Source organism: Panthera leo, chromosome D2, assembly GCF_018350215.1.
Source record: "Panthera leo isolate Ple1 chromosome D2, P.leo_Ple1_pat1.1, whole genome shotgun sequence".
Lineage (NCBI taxonomy): Eukaryota > Metazoa > Chordata > Mammalia > Carnivora > Felidae > Panthera > Panthera leo.
Window position 1 is genome coordinate 85,306,186 of NC_056689.1, and position 15,186 is coordinate 85,321,371.

The window sequence follows — 15,186 nt, forward strand, 5'->3', positions numbered from 1 at the left end:
CACGCCCCGCAGAAGGGCATCTGTCACAAGCACCTCCCAGTTCTGTGACAAGGACACTGGCCTCTGAGACACGGGCCGCACCTGCCTGGCCAGTCGGCTCTTGTCTTAGGCTTCTGCCTGCACACGGTGTCTTGGTGCAGAGAGGTGAGCGAGGCTCCTGTATGACGTCTCCTTATGTCATGTGAAAAACCAAAGAAAAGAGAAACAGGAGAGCGAGACCCCTCACAGGCGTGTGAGGTGACGGCCTATTCTCGCAGCTGCTAAGCAGTGGGCTGGGCTGGGCCCCGGGGACCCACCGTGCTCCCTGGCCCCTGGCAGGGCCCCACACTCCGCCATCACTGGTCCCCTGGGCTCAGGCAAGTTCCCCAAAGTATCCATCGGGGCAGCAAAAGGTATCTGTCACCAGATGGAGGGAGGCGGGGAGCAGGTGCAGGGGTCTCCCAGCCACCCCAAGACCACTGGGTGCAGGTGGACATAATGTTTGCCTAGCCACACCAGAGGCCCAGTGGCCCCCGGAGAAGGGTCAAGAACCTCCCTCTGGCCTGAGCCCACTGACCTCTGCCTCCAGGACCAGAGGCTGGAGACGCGGCCCCTTGTTTAGTCTGTGTCTGCGTGGGGTGTGCCTGCCAGTCTGTCCACGCCACTCAGGAGCCCCCAGCCCCAGCTCAGCTCCCCACCCAGTCCGCCCACGGCTCCCCTCCCAGGACCGGTTCCTCCTGAGCACCGCAGTGCCGCCCCCCCCCCCCCCCCACCAGCCATCTCCCACAAACCCGGGTGGCACCAGGTCTATGCGAACGAGTTCTGGTTCCGAGAATTTGCATAGCTGCCCTCCACCCTTGTTCCCGTCCTCCCTCTTCCCTCCTCTCCCGCTGCGTCCCACAGGCTCAGGCTGATACCGAATACAGTGTTCGCTGTAATTAGCGATACCATTACCCTCTTTACCCAATTTCCTGGAACGCATGGCTGTGTCTTCTGGAGCTCCTGACAATTAAAGGCAGCGTGAGAGGCCAGAAGGACAGGCGTGCTCCCGGCTCGGCTCGTCCTTGGTGGGGAGGCACGGGCTTCCCTGTAGGCCGCCGGGATGAGGCCTAGGTGCAGGCGGTGTGTTTGGGGGGCAGCCGCAGGCATGCTGGGAGGAGAAAAGCCAAGGACGCTGCACAAATGAGCAGGTGACCACGGCGGGCCACCGGCAACCTCGGAAGACTCCCGTGGAACAGGCCCACGGCTGCCTGAGATTTGTCCCGCGTAGGATGGAGACATGGGGATTACCTCCTGGTTGAAAACCATCCACGGACATGTCCAATCTCTAAACCTAGACATGGGAGCGGTCCACACGAGCCCAGGGGAGCCAGATGAGCTACAGGTGGGTCCAGAGGTGAGCAAGGGGTCTGCCCGCTTCCCCTGAACTCTGGGCACTTCGACTCCCGCCCTCACCTCCCAGTGCTCATGGGGCTTTAGCAACTGCAGCTTCATTCTTCTGTTTTGACAGATAAACAGAATTTTGTGCCATCGTTGCACAACATCCTACGCCGATGTGATTTACGTTTGCGGGTTGTTTTCACCTTAGCGACGGGCGGAATCCTGCTGCGGCAGTGAGAGGGGTGGTCCGCCTCCCTCCCCAAGGGCATCTTCATGATTAGAACAGGGTCTCATCGCTAACCACACGGTATCTGAAGATCCGGATTGCCAAAGGCCACGGCCATCAGTCCAGGAAAGAGGAACCACAGCACAGGAGCGAGGCAAGACATAAACCCCAGGCAAAGAGCTTTAGTATTCAAAAAATGGTATTTACGTTTCTTACTATTCAGTGCTGCTGGGAAACGCCATGTCAGGAACTCTCAGACGTGGCCACCGAACTACTCTTCCCAGAGCAATTCAGTTTATCGACCACATGTTTGTAGCCCGTAGGAAATAATTCCGCACACAAAGTACACACGTCCATATGATCATCAGAGTATTATTTGAAACAGCAAATTTGGAGAATATAAGAAATGAATGAAAATGCAGGATTTCTGAATTGACAACGAATTGAATATTATGACCTCATCCAAGTGTTTTCCAAAGGATTATATGAATGCTTTTTAAAAATGCTGGAAAGGGGTGCCTGGGTGGCTCAGTTGGTTAAGCATCTGACTTCGGCTCAGGTCATGATCGCACACATGGTCCGTGAGTTCGAGCCCCACGTCGGGCTCTGTGCTGACAGCTCAGGGCCTGGAAACTGCTTCGGATTCTGTGTTTCCCTCTGTCTCTCTGCCCCTCCCCGCTCATGCTCTGTCTCTCTCTGTCTCTCTCTCTATGTCAAAAATAAATAAACATTTAAAAATTTTTTAATGCTTGGGGCACCTGGGTGGCTCAGTCGGTTGAGTGTCCGACTTCGGCTCAGGTCATGATCTCACGTTTTGTGAGTTCGAGCCCCACGTCGGGCTCTGTGCTGACCGCTCAGAGCCTGGATCCTGCTTCGGATTCTGTGTCTCCCTCTCTCTCTGCCCCTTCCCTGCTCATGCTCTGTCTCTCTCTGTCTCTCAAAAATGAATAAACGTTAAAATTTTTTTTTTTTTTAATTTTAATGCTTAAAAAGGAAAAACAGTACACAAATTTATAAGTAGGTTAACCTCATAAAATCAACTACATTAGAATGTTTGGTTGAACCATGTTCAACTACAGTTCAATCCTGGTTATGTTCTAAGACAAAAATACTTATTATTGATATTTTTAAATCTAGTTTTAGAAACAAAAGACTGGGAAGAAATGTATCTGAATGAAAATAATGATCTCTTAGGACAGACAGGACTTGGGGTGAATTATTAGATATTCTTTTTTGCAAATTTTCTTTCCATGCACACGTCACTGTGCGGCAGGACTGTGTGTTGTTACCGGTGTGACGTGTGCCCCGCGGGGTCCGCGGACTTGCCATAGGTCCACGAGGAGCAGACACCGCAGGTGTCCAGGCTGGGACTCACACAGGTACCTGAGACGCCTCGCCTCCAGGGCCGTCTCGCCTACGTCGGCCGCTGGTCATGAGGATGACGGAGCCCTCCCGCGTGCGTCCGGAGGCAACGCCATGTGCGTGTCTGAGAGCAGGGGCGCCAGACACGGCTCACGGGGAGGGAAGCGAGGTGGCGCTTCCTGCTGCCGGGAGAAGGCCTCCCCCGCCGCCCTGTTAGCCAGAAGGCACCCAGTACTGTTACTTTACGGCAACCTTGTACGACAGCATCATGGTGGACGGCCAGCCCAGTGCAGAGAGAGACCCGTATGGCCGGTGGGTGTGAATGTGTGGTCTGTGACTCAGATCCCAACTCCACGGAGCTCAGCTGCACAGTCAGCCACCATGCCAGCCAGTCTCCCCGAGGCCACTCACCGCTGGGAAGCTGGCCGAGGGTCACCCACACAGGGACCCCAGAGAGCACAGCAGGTCTGGGCCGTGGAGTCCCTAAGGTAGGATCTGGGACTCTCCAAAGGCCCTTGGAAAGCCGTACTTCTTTTTTTTTTTTAATGTTTATTCATCAAATTCACCTGAAGCAGGCTCCAGGCTCCCAGCTGTCGACACGGAGCCCGATGCAGGGCTCGAACTCACCAGCTGTGAGATCATGACCCGAGCCGAAGTCGGATACGTAACCCCAGCGTCCTAATGGCTAGGTGCCCCAGCCGTACCCACTTCTAAGGGATACTTTGCAGGAGGAAGATGTTCTCAATAAAATGTTTCTAATACATTTGCCTGAATAGGAGGGATCACATTAATAATCTGCTGTTCGACGAGACCTGCCCCTTCACAGGCTGAAGTTTTTTTTTCTTTTTTTTTTTAAGGCTCTACTGTGGTTTATACAGTAAAGCAAAACAAAAATAAAACCTTCCTTGAGCCGTCAGATACATATTACAAACACGCAAAGCCACAGGCCCTTCCCCAATCCGTGATCCCCACGGAAAAACCCCAAACATGCCCTTGTTAAACTACGAGAAACCCACAGGACCTGGCTCCATCGTTCCGTAAGTACATGCATTTCTGGACTGAAGCATTGTACAAATGCAATAAAAAACATTATTAATCACTCAGTCCATGAAAAGAGTGACCTTTCTGTGCCTCATTTTCAAGCAACAGGAAATCTTATGGGCTTAGCTATCAAATTCTCTTGAGCACTGAGTAACTTATAAAATATGCTGGCATATTTTATAAAGTCAAAAAGCCATAAATGGTGGCATTGCTTTATGACATCAGCAGTAAATTCAGGTTAATCTTTTCTATTCATGAGCTGCGTGTGGGATTCTTGCAAAATCCTCCTAAGACAGGGGTTCAGGCTTCGCCCAGGTCTCTTCTTTCCAGGGAAAACTCAGAACTCCGGGTGGGTACTTGGCATTTCTGTGTCGTTTTGCTGATTCGCATCTACACGACCTACACAAGGTGCTCACGCAGAAGAATCTACGAATCAAAGGCCGAAAGGAATCACCCACCTCGGTGAGGCAAGAGCGTAGTGAAAATCTCATTAGTAAAGCTGCTCGACCACAGCCGTTGGGATAAATTCAAGAAACCGCACAGCCCTGGCTTGCCGGCGGGCTTAGCAAACACAGGTAGGTGTCTCAGGCAGCCCTGGGCTCTCCCGGGGGTCGGTCTGAGGCTGTGCTGGTGAGGCCGGGCTGGTTGGCTTCCCAAACAAAGAGGGGGACGTGCAGACGAGATCAAATACATTCCTGCCTCCATTTCTCCAAGGCTCCTAATGCCATCACGTCTCAGGGAAGAGGGGTCACGTCTCCTGCTGGCTGGGTCAACTGGAACAGACTGGCCAGGTCGATCCAGACACTGAGAATTACACGTATTTCTGTGTGTGACAAGGGCAGACAGCCACCCGCGTGTTGATCGACGCCTAATGAGACTGGAGACAAGCCTCAGGAGTGTCCACGCCTATGGCTTCTCCAGAGCAGAAGCAGCCCATCCTGGCGATTCTGTCAGGGGAGGAGTATGTTTTATCACTTCTCCCGAGTGATGCCGAGACCTGTCCCGCAGACGCCTGGTGGCCACGCGAGTGGGGAGAACAGAACGGGGAATGACAGGTGCTTCGGAGACAAGCCCCTTCGTCATGGGCTCGGCGGGCGGGCTCCGGGACCGGCGGGTCGGCACGTGCGGCGACACCACGGCCCAGTCCCCGATGGCGTCCACGTGGACACTGAGGGAATCTCGGGAGGTCGTTGAGCACCTGCTGCACACCAGGCCCTGGGGACCCAAGGGAGCATCAGGCGGTCCCGACCCTGCAGGAGCTGAGGCCTCTCACGGCAGCTTGGACAATGTGGAAGGGACACAGGAGTCACGTGGCATCCTGTGTTAGCCAGGGGACGGGCGGCAGGGCAGGGGACCTGAGGCGAGAGTGGAAGGCGGGCAGGTCATGGGAGAGACAGGACAGGGTGGTGGTCGGTGGTGACACTGGGCCATGAGGCCAGCCGGACCGTCACAACCTGAGCAGCCCCAGGGGTGGCGGTGACGGCATAAACACGCTGTTGGCAGCATCCGGGACCCCCCGGGAGGAAGGGGAAGCAGCCCGCAGGCCCGCGTCCCCAGCGGGCCCAGCTGAGCAGAGTGCAGGACGAGGCCGAGAGCAGAGCGAGGCCCCAGTGAGGGCCGTCCCGGCTCAGCGGGTCTCTCCCTGTCCCGTCGGAGATACGCAGCCGCCCGGGCGGGAGCAGGGGGCCCACTGCTCCCCGGGCCATTGCACACGGCAGGATTTGTTCCCCAAAGGGTCTCAACGTCTTGAAAAAATTGTTTGCGGGGGGAGGCAGGAACTGACGTCCTTTTGAAGATAAAATTTCAGCCCAACACCTGCAGGTTCGAACATCGCGTCTGTTCAAGTAACCCGTCGTCATCAGCGCACACAGGCCGGCCCCCACGGGCCTGTGCCCCCGGCCCCCCTCCCGGCACGGCCGTGTCCCCTCGCATCCGTGCCAGTTTGGGCTTCGCACACCCCACCGCAGTTTTGACTTCATGAGGCGACTTCTCCCTCCAGGCCCTCACGGCCAAGGGCTGTATTTCATTTGTAAGTGAATGACAAGACCGATGAAGTGATGCAGACGTTAAAGCCCATGGTGCGAAGGAAGAGAGGCCCCCGCTGTGGGCCACCTCCGTCCTACCTGTAACACTTAAAGCTGACACGCCCCAGTCGCCCTGCATCGCCAGGGCCTCCTGCCAGCCTCACTCTGGGGAGCCCCGCTCGACCTCCCGCTCCGGGGGAGGTGGGGTCTCCCGACACCCGGCCTCAGGGCCCGTGGCACCTGCTGTTGGGAGGGGCCGGCCCAGGAGGCGGCCTGGGGACAGCTATCGACCAGGGAGGGAATCTGCTCCCTCTGCCAGGCCTCCCAAGGCCACCAGAGTGTCCGTGATCGTCACCACCGCACAGGGCCCCTGGTACCGCGTTCAGCCTCATTTTGTGAAGAAGTCCAACTGGGCTATTAGAGCTGACTCATTTTATACCCAAGAGCCAAAGCTGGAAATAAAAGTCATTGGAAGGAGATCTGGTTCTAAAATGTTTCTCTCTTAAATTCAAAACAAGGTTCACAAGCCAACTATAATGAAGACATCCTCATTTTACTAAAAATAGTTGAACGGATCCACAGGTGTGACAGTCCTGGCTTGTCCAAGTTAGAACAGGGGACGCCCCTCTGGGGGGCACGGACCCGAGACCTGGCCGGGCTCCAGCAGGAAGCTTATCAACACAGGTGCTGTCTGTACACAACGCCAGTGCCCGTCCCCCATCCGCCTCTCCGGGGCCGGCATGAGCAGGGGGGGAGGGGGCCGGGCGACAACCACAGACCTCAAGACCAGAAGCAGGGGCCCCTTTTCATGTCACTTCCGCCTCAAGTCTTTTGGCACCTGAATTTCACTCAGCCCGATTCGCTGCACTCAGTGCGGGAGGAAAAGCGTCCCTCGGGCTGCGGGGGTGATCGCTCGGCGACTGGCTTCCGAGGGGAGCCGTGATCTGCATTCGGGACCCGCCCCCTCGCTCCAGGAGCACGTCTCCGAAGCGGTTCCTTACCCCTCGCTCCAGGAGCATATCTCGGAAGTGGGTCACCCTCTCCTCCAGCGGCAGCAGGATCTGGGGAGGCGGAGTCTTGGTGTCCTTGTCCGCTCCTTCTGCCTCCTCTGGCCCGGGACTCGCGTGGCCTTCTGTCCTTTAGGGCACGAGACACAGACAGTTAGCCGTGCCCTTGGAGACCCACCTGCAACCCCTAAAAGTCCCCCAGGAAACTCTTTAAGAAGCAGACGCTCTGAGAACCTTTCAAAGCCTGGTGCAGGCAGCCCAGCAAAGGTGGCGATTTTTGCTCTGGGGCGAAGACTGCTTTGTTGTGTTTCGGGCAGAGCTGAGGCTGAGACCCTGACCCCAGGGGCGCCGGCAGGGAGCGAAGGCAGCAGTGGGTGAGTGCGAGGGCCCACGAGGTGGGAGGAAGCCCAGAGTCACCGTTTCACTGCCTAGACCCGGCCGTCAGAGGAGGTGAAGAAGCCTTTCCATCTGACAAACCACGGGAGCCCACACCCGGCTCTGTTCCTGTTGTTTGGGTTTGTTTCGTTTCAGGGAAGACCTTCCTTTTGGACAAATGCAGGAAGACAATTACCGGAGACCAATCCATCGACACTCTGGGTACAGAAAACGCCGTCCCGGGGTCTAGCCCGACAGGGAGATTTCAGTGACAACAGGGGGAACTCGACCCCCACCCCAGGCAGTCTGCGCAGGGATCGGTGCAGAGTGGGACCCGCAAGCCCTGGAGCTGTTCCCTCCCTCCGGTTCCCCCCGGCCCACAGCCACCACCCAGACGCAGCGGGCAGCGTCGGGAGCGGGCACAAGCCAGGGCCCGGCGGGCACCAGGGGATCCAACAAGCCACCTTTACCAGGCTGGCGGCCGACAGGAAGGAAAGAGCCCACTCTCGTGAAGCACCAACCTGGCACCTGCCTTCTGTTACATACCCGGCCGCTCGATGGTGCTCTCGGGTCCACAACTCATTCCAGCAGCATTTGGGAACCTGCTTCCCAAACACCTGGGCATTCGTTGCTGCAAGATGTTCAGGGAACCGCAGACATGGCTCTCTCGCGATGCCCCTCTCACCCCGGACCTGGCCCGCACGGGAGCAAGCCCGTCCAGCCGCCGCGCCTGCCCTGCCTCACAGCCTGGGCTCTGCCCTGAGGCATGTTCTCCCCCTGCCCCGGCCTGGCGAGCCACGCGCTCTGACCCCACGGAACCCTCTGCTGGGCCTCCTTCTGGCCCACCCTGCCCCACGCTTCCCCACAGTCAGGTCCCACGGCCAGTGACTCCCGCAAGGACGGGTGCAAATCCATTGTGTCCCGAGACCCCCTGGTTCAGAGAACCTGCACTTCTGATGCGCTTTGGTCAGGTTAGACCAGCAACTGTAAAGAGAAGTCACCTGGGAAGCGCCTGGACTCAGCACCTCCTGCGGGCCCGCCAGCACCTACATGGAGACGTCAGAGCAGAGGATGTGCCCCTCAAGAGCACGGCACGTCCCTGCTTCTTCGCAAACCCAGCCTTACCCTGGGAGTTAGTCAGCGAGAGTCACTTACGCCAGATACAGGGAGGGGCTTCCTGACACAGGTGTGGCACGGTGCCCCCCCCAGGGGGACTGCGCTCCTGGGGGACACCCAGCGGTGCCTGGAGACATTGGTGGTTATCACCGCCAGGGAGGCGCTGCTGGCACCTGGAGATGTAGAGGCCGGACGCGCTGCTAAATGCCCCGCATCGCACAGGACAGATGCCCGTGAGGGCTTGTCCGGCAAATCTCCACCATCCACGCATTTGGGGAGGAAGGGGGCAGGCCCACTGAAGGTCATACCATCACTTAGTGGCCGGGACCAAGGTGGTCCCTGCCTCCTGACACCTGCTTTTTCCATCACTGTCTATCCAAGATACCGCGGAAATCTGTTAGTTACCGGCTTCAGGATGTGCCGAGAATATACAACGTTCTATGTCTAACACTCACCAGGGTTGCGCTACGGCTTAATCCAACCTAATACAAAATGTGCGAAGGGAAAAAAAAGAAAAAACATTGGCTCAGCCCATTAGGGATTCTTATTTATAGACCAACGATTTCAGGAGAACTTACATTCTTTGCTGCTTATGTGATTATGTGGAATTTCAAGAAAAAGAAAATTACCAGTGGGTTTGCAATTGTATCATAATCCAAAGGGTATAATTAGGAGTTCTTTGTAATAAATTTTCATTAGTTAAAAATAGAAGTGTGGAAACAAGACATGTATTGTAACTTGAAATAAGATTAATAGGAACGTTGTAAGCCCAGCAATGATCACATTTTACTGCTCATTCAACACAATACTTTGTTCAGAGGTGCTGGGTGCCTTCCATATTGTGAAGCTATGGGTTCAATTAGAATTGGTCAAAAGTAATGCAAACTTGCTAAATATATTTTTAGTAGTCTCATGGCTGAATGAGTGTTGTACCTTTACCAAAAAGCAAATTCTAGTACTTGGGATACAACTAGCTTCAGGCCAAATCACCAGGGACGAGAGGCAGAAACCCCAAGGACACGGTAACTGGTGCCCACGGGTCGTGCTGGCCGGGTGGGTGGGAAAGGCCTCTCATCCGGAAAGAGTTTTGCCGCATGGCAGACCCCTCGCCAGGTCGACACCCTGCTTTGGGAAATCTTCCAGGTCAAGTGCATAGGTTGAGAAGGGCCTGGTCCTGCCCAGCCTTTCCCCCAGAGCAGGGGTCCCCAAGTCTGGGCCGCGGTGCTGGGGTCCCTTCACTCTGCGGGGCAGCTCCCTGGCTCCCGGCTCCCCCTGCCCTCTGACTGCTACTGAGCTTGTCCAGCTGAACCGCTAATGGCCTGCGTACGTGAGCACACGTGGCGTCCACCCGGCCGCTGAGTCTGTAGCGACAGGGTTTGCCGACCTCGCCCGTGTGCACAGGGCAGCAGGCTATTTGGTAAAACTCACCAGACGCATGCTCTGTGCAACCAGATTCTAGACGCGGCACGTCTGGTCACTGTTTCCTTTTTGTGGATGACAACCTTTAATGAGCTCATCTGAGGCTGAGGGAGCTCAGGCCGCGGGACTTTGCACATCTGCCGTGTGCCCAGAGGCCACCTCGGACTCGCAGACGCGCCTCTCTCCAGGAGAGGAGGGGAAGAGGCCCAGAGACGGCACCGTCTCCGTAGCAGGTGCGCGCTGGGGGGCATGGTGCTCAGCACGTCTGAGGCACCCGCTGTTGACCCCAGTGTCCATTCGCCAGTGTGCCATCATCCTGCCACCCCACGGGGAAGCTCACGAGGGGCTGGACGCATCAAAGGCCAAACCTCGGTTTGCACTGACGGACTAAGGTCCGCACACCTCAGGGTCCTCATGTGGGGCGATGACAGTGCTCACCTCACCGAGCTGTAAGGATTCGTGAGATAACCTGTGAACCCCACGAGCACCCGCCCCCCTCCCCTCTCCCCTCCCCTCCCCCTTCTAACACTATCACGCGAGAGGCTGTGCACAAATAGAAGGCATTCACCATAACGCTGCCCCGACGGCAGTACCGGAGCGGGAGGGAGGTGAAGGCCGAAGCCTGGTTCTGGAGAAGAAGCCACACGTGGATGTGCAGAATTCAACGTGCTTCTGAGCCTCCGTGGGGACTGCTTGTTGCAAACTCTTAGGCAAGTTATGGAAGTTCTCTGGACCTTGTTTTGGTAAAACCAGGTGGTTTGGACGAGACGATCTTGACACGCCTCGAAGCACCTCCATTCTGTGATGCAAATGGGATCCTGCTCGCTTAGTCCTGGTGAAATAGTCCAGCACCTGGATTCTTCCATAGATTAGCTCTGCCTCCTGGTTTTGACTATAAATTTGGTAAGAGGCTTCCCACATCTTCATCCAGATGGTCATAAAACGTGCAGCAGGAAGTGCCCAGGGCAGTGGCCTCTGGAGGGACCCACCGGCCCCGCCCCGCGGCGACCCTGCGTTCTCCCAGGTGGGCGATGGGCAGGGGGGCGGCCACGGCGGGAGCAGCGTCCTGGCAGCACTGTGTCTGCACGTGCCACGGCCACCACTGGGGTCCCTGCATGAGACGGCCAGCCTGCGGTGCTCTCCGAGGTGCCGGTGGCCCGTCTCAAGTGACCTTGGTTTCATTTAAACCACCTCTCTCTCCCTCCTTGTCCTTGGGTCCGCTTCCCAGGGGGAGGGCAGCTTGGATGGCGTTTCTGCTTTACCACCATCGTCTGCAACCGGTGACCACTTGGTGCCACACTCTGCCGAGGGCCGGCTGGCCGGGCGATGAGCTGACAGGGGTGGTTCCATCAGGTAATAAAGACTGTGTCTGGTCTTTGTCCTTGCTTTCTTTGTGAATTTCCTGAGTGACTGGGGTGTCCTTGTTAAGGAGCTCGTTTTGGCCACCCCTGAGGTTAAGAGACACAGTGACTCGGGGTGTGCCCTCAGACAGGTTCAAGGGAGGGCCAGGCCCACTGGAAACAGCAGCACGTGAAAAGAGGGCTGGAACCCTCAGGGAGGGAGGGGGCTGGAAGTCGAGTTCGGTCACATGGCCAGTGATTCAATCCGTCCTGCCTGTATACTAACACCAGTGGCTTTGGAGGAGCCTCCTGGCTGGGGGGCCGGTGTCCCAGGAAGGAGGCGCACCCCAAATCCACAGGGACAGAGGCCCAGGACCCTTCCAGAACTCACCCTATGCATCTCCACCATTTGGCTGTTCCTGGGTTGTGCCCTTTATGATAAAACCACAACCTGAAGTACAGTGCTCTCCCGAGCTCTGTGAACCATTCTAGCAAGTCATCAAACCTGAAGGGAGGTTATGAGAACCCCCGGATTTACAGCCAAGTCAGACAGAAGTGGGGACAGGCTGGAGACCCCCCGTCTGCTGGTGTGTGGAGTGGAGGCAGTTTTGTTTGGACGTCACCTGCGGGGTCTGTGCCGACTGGGGGTAGTTACGATCAGACTCGAGTGTGGGACACCAGGTGACTCTCAGAGAATCACCCTCAGAAGGCAGGCACAGGTTTTTGGGTTTTTTTATTCTGTCAGCAGGTGTGCCTGAGGGCCTGCTGTGTCGCCCCCAGTGGCCAGGGCAGGCCGCATGGCTCCTGGGCTCCTGGGTCATTCATGGCAGACCCCCCCCAACCATGCAGCACTCGGCCAGGATCACCGATGGGTGCCTTTCAGAGGTCGAGAGACTCTGTCCCCAGTCCCTCCTGGCTTGGTGGCTCACCAGCTATACCTGGTGTCCCCTGGCCCGTAGAGGCATCCACCAGGTCTCTGCCCTCGTGGTCCCATGGCGTTCCCCCATGGGCATTCATGTCCAAATGGCCCCCTTTTTTAAGGACACCACTCATTTGATTAGGGCCCACTTTAATGACCTCATCCTAACTAATTACCTCTGCAACGACCCTGTTTCCAAATAAGGCCCCATTCTGAGGTTCTGGGGCTAGGACTCCAACGTATGAATGGGGCGGGGGACACGATTAAACCCATAACTAGGTCCATCCTCACCGGGCAGGAAAGTGCCACACCCTCCAGGACGGTCCAGGTTTTGTCAACGCGAGAAGCAACGGGCTGGAAATCGGGGGCCCGAGGTCTCCCTGTGTGTGAAGTGGGGTCCCGACACGCCCCCCAACCCAGGAAGCACCGCACCAACCTCACTCTCCCAGGGATGGAGACCGCCTGGGTCATGGCTTTTTTTCTAAAACATTCACGTTGGTTTGTGCAGAGAGGTCTCAGCTTCTCCAGGACATGCCTCTGTTTGCCCACAGCCCACGCAGGTGTCCCCTGCGAGCCTCTTGGTGGCCTCACCACAGAAGAGCCACGTGCTTTCTCAGCTCCTCAGGCTGCCAATCGGTCCACCTGCCTCCTGTCTTCATGGCTGTCTCACCTCTGTGCCTTCGCCATGAGGCTTCATCTTGACACCTGCTCTTCCTGCCCCTTGTCCGCTCACAGGCCTGGCTTGGTTTCCATCTGGTCACCTGGCCTGCACGCCACACCTTACCCTGAGTGACTGAGCCGCTCTCTCCTCTGCACTTGCAGGTGTGGGGTTCCTGCAGCAGGTGGCCCGGACACACGATGCTTTCGTCGGAGCCACCTGGAGCTCTGCCTCTCTGGCTGCCAGGCACGTCCCTGCATGCAGCATGAGGGCTTGCTGGTGTCTTCTTCTCCAGCCCTAGGCACGTGCTGGGTGCCCAGAAGGCAGTGGCTAAACTGTTGACTTAGATTCTGTGGTTGAGTTTGTTCCCTGCGATTTCCTAGGAGACACGTTAAATGCAGGAGAGCCTCAGGTCTCACTTCCTAAAGGGGACAGGTGTTGTGGTCTTTAGACGTCTTTCTTACAGCCACAGAATGGTGCCCTTCTGAGCGTTTCCTCTCGAATTTGTCCGGATGTAATTAACACATTTTTGTAAGCCTTCTGAATGCATGGCTGTTCTCTCTGAGAAGAGTTGTCAAAGGAATTCATAAAACAAGGTTGTTTTGTAAATGTCCTGTGGTTTGGTATCCACCGCTCTGTGCCATGCAAAGTGGCTGAGAGCAACGCTTCAGGACCCAGGCAAGACTAGAACCCCTCCATGGCTCACGGTAACTGTCTTCTGGATATTCATTAGCCTCTTCAAGCTTCATAGTCCTTGTCCTCAAAAGGGGAGGAACACGGAGGAAGAGGAGAAGGAGGAGGGGAAGACAACAGAGAAGAAGAAGGAGAAGGGGAAGAGGAAGAAGGAGAAGAAAAGGGGGAAGAGGAGGAAGGGGAGAGGGAGGGGAGGGGGAGGAATGGATGAGGGGAAGAGGAGACAGAAGAGAAGAAGGGGAAGGGGAAGGACAGGAAGAGAAAGAGGAGGAGGGCAGATCTACACTGTAGGGATGACACAGGAGGCAGAGCATTTGTTGGGCAAATAGTTTGACCTCAACAGACTTGTCTTTGAACTTGGACTTTCACCCAAACATGCTGTGTATTTTCAGACAAGCATCATCATTTTCCTTTTTTTTTCATCTGTAAAATTGGAATTATAATAGTACTTGACTCTTAAGATCTGTCGTAAGAATTAACTGCAATAATATGAATACCTGATATTTGTTGACATTCTGTGTGTAAACCTTATCCTCCTACTTTGCCTACATCACTTCATTCAATCCCAGTGCTACAGGGTGACATGGTTATCATCCTCACTCTACAGATGGGAAAACTGAGATGATGCCTGAAAAGTAGTTAGCACAATGGCTGCTCTATACATAGTGCTGCTGCTGCTGCTGCTGCTGATAGTGGTGATGATGATGGTGATGGTGGTGGTGGTGATGGTGGTGATGATGATGGTGATGGTGGTGATGATGATGGTGATGGTGGTGATGATGATGGTGATGGTGGTGATGATGATGGTGATGGTGGTGGTGATGATGATGGTGGTGGTGATGATGATGATGATGGTGATGATGATGGTGGTGATGTTGGTGGTGATGGTGGTGGTGATGATGGTGGTGGTGGTAATGGTGGTGATGATGGTGGTGGTGGTGGTGGTGATGATGGTGGTGATGATGGTGGTGATGGTGATGATGATGATGGTGGTGATGTCGGTGATGATGGTGGTGATGAGGATGGTGGTGGTGGTGGTGATGATGATGATGATGGTGGTGGTGATGGTGGTGATGATGGTGGTGATGATGGCGGTGATGGTGATGATGATGATGGTGGTGATGGTGGTGGTGATGGTGGTGGTGATGATGGTGGTGATGGCTATGATGAGGATGGTGCCACGTGATAGTGGTGGTAACAGTAATGATGATTCTTCACTTTCATTGTCTCTGGCAGCCTCTGACCATGCACACCAACCCTCTGAAGGCTGGGATCCAGTCCTCTATGTGGCTGGATGATGCTCATCTTTTATTTGATTTAATAGAAGGGGAGAACTTGTTCTTTCTCCTGGCAAAGAAGGCTGGGAATTCATCATCAAAATACTGCCAGCCTGTAACTCTGGTGTTAGACACAATACGAAATTCTGCAGGAATCAAAGTCTCTGTGAACCTCTGCCTTGTGGGGCCTCAAACATTATGTTGTGTGGTTGTAACAAACAGTCCTCAGATGAGGCGAACTTTGTAAGATGCGTATTCTCTGCTCTTTAGCCCTGACGCCGAGCGTGGTAGCGTGCCCCTGGCCACTGTCAGAAGACTGGCACATCGATCAGGGTGGGCTCCAGGTCCCTTGACGGGGTGGGAGGGTGCA

General features: G+C 55.7%; 1 protein-coding gene across 6 annotated transcripts in view; it reads right to left on the reverse strand.

Annotated features, from left to right (window-relative positions):
• The window catches only part of TCERG1L (transcription elongation regulator 1 like), a 68,906-nt gene that overhangs the window by 14,196 nt on the left and 39,524 nt on the right, over positions 1-15,186 (reverse strand). For all 6 annotated transcript variants that reach the window (XR_006194363.1, XR_006194362.1, XM_042907881.1 and 3 more), the window contains exon 5: positions 7,014-7,149. Coding sequence is in view for 4 of the 6 variants with exons in the window: in XM_042907881.1 (XP_042763815.1) it covers positions 7,014-7,149 (136 nt within the window). In the remaining 2 variants the exon portion in view is untranslated. The remainder of the gene's footprint in view (positions 1-7,013; positions 7,150-15,186) is intronic.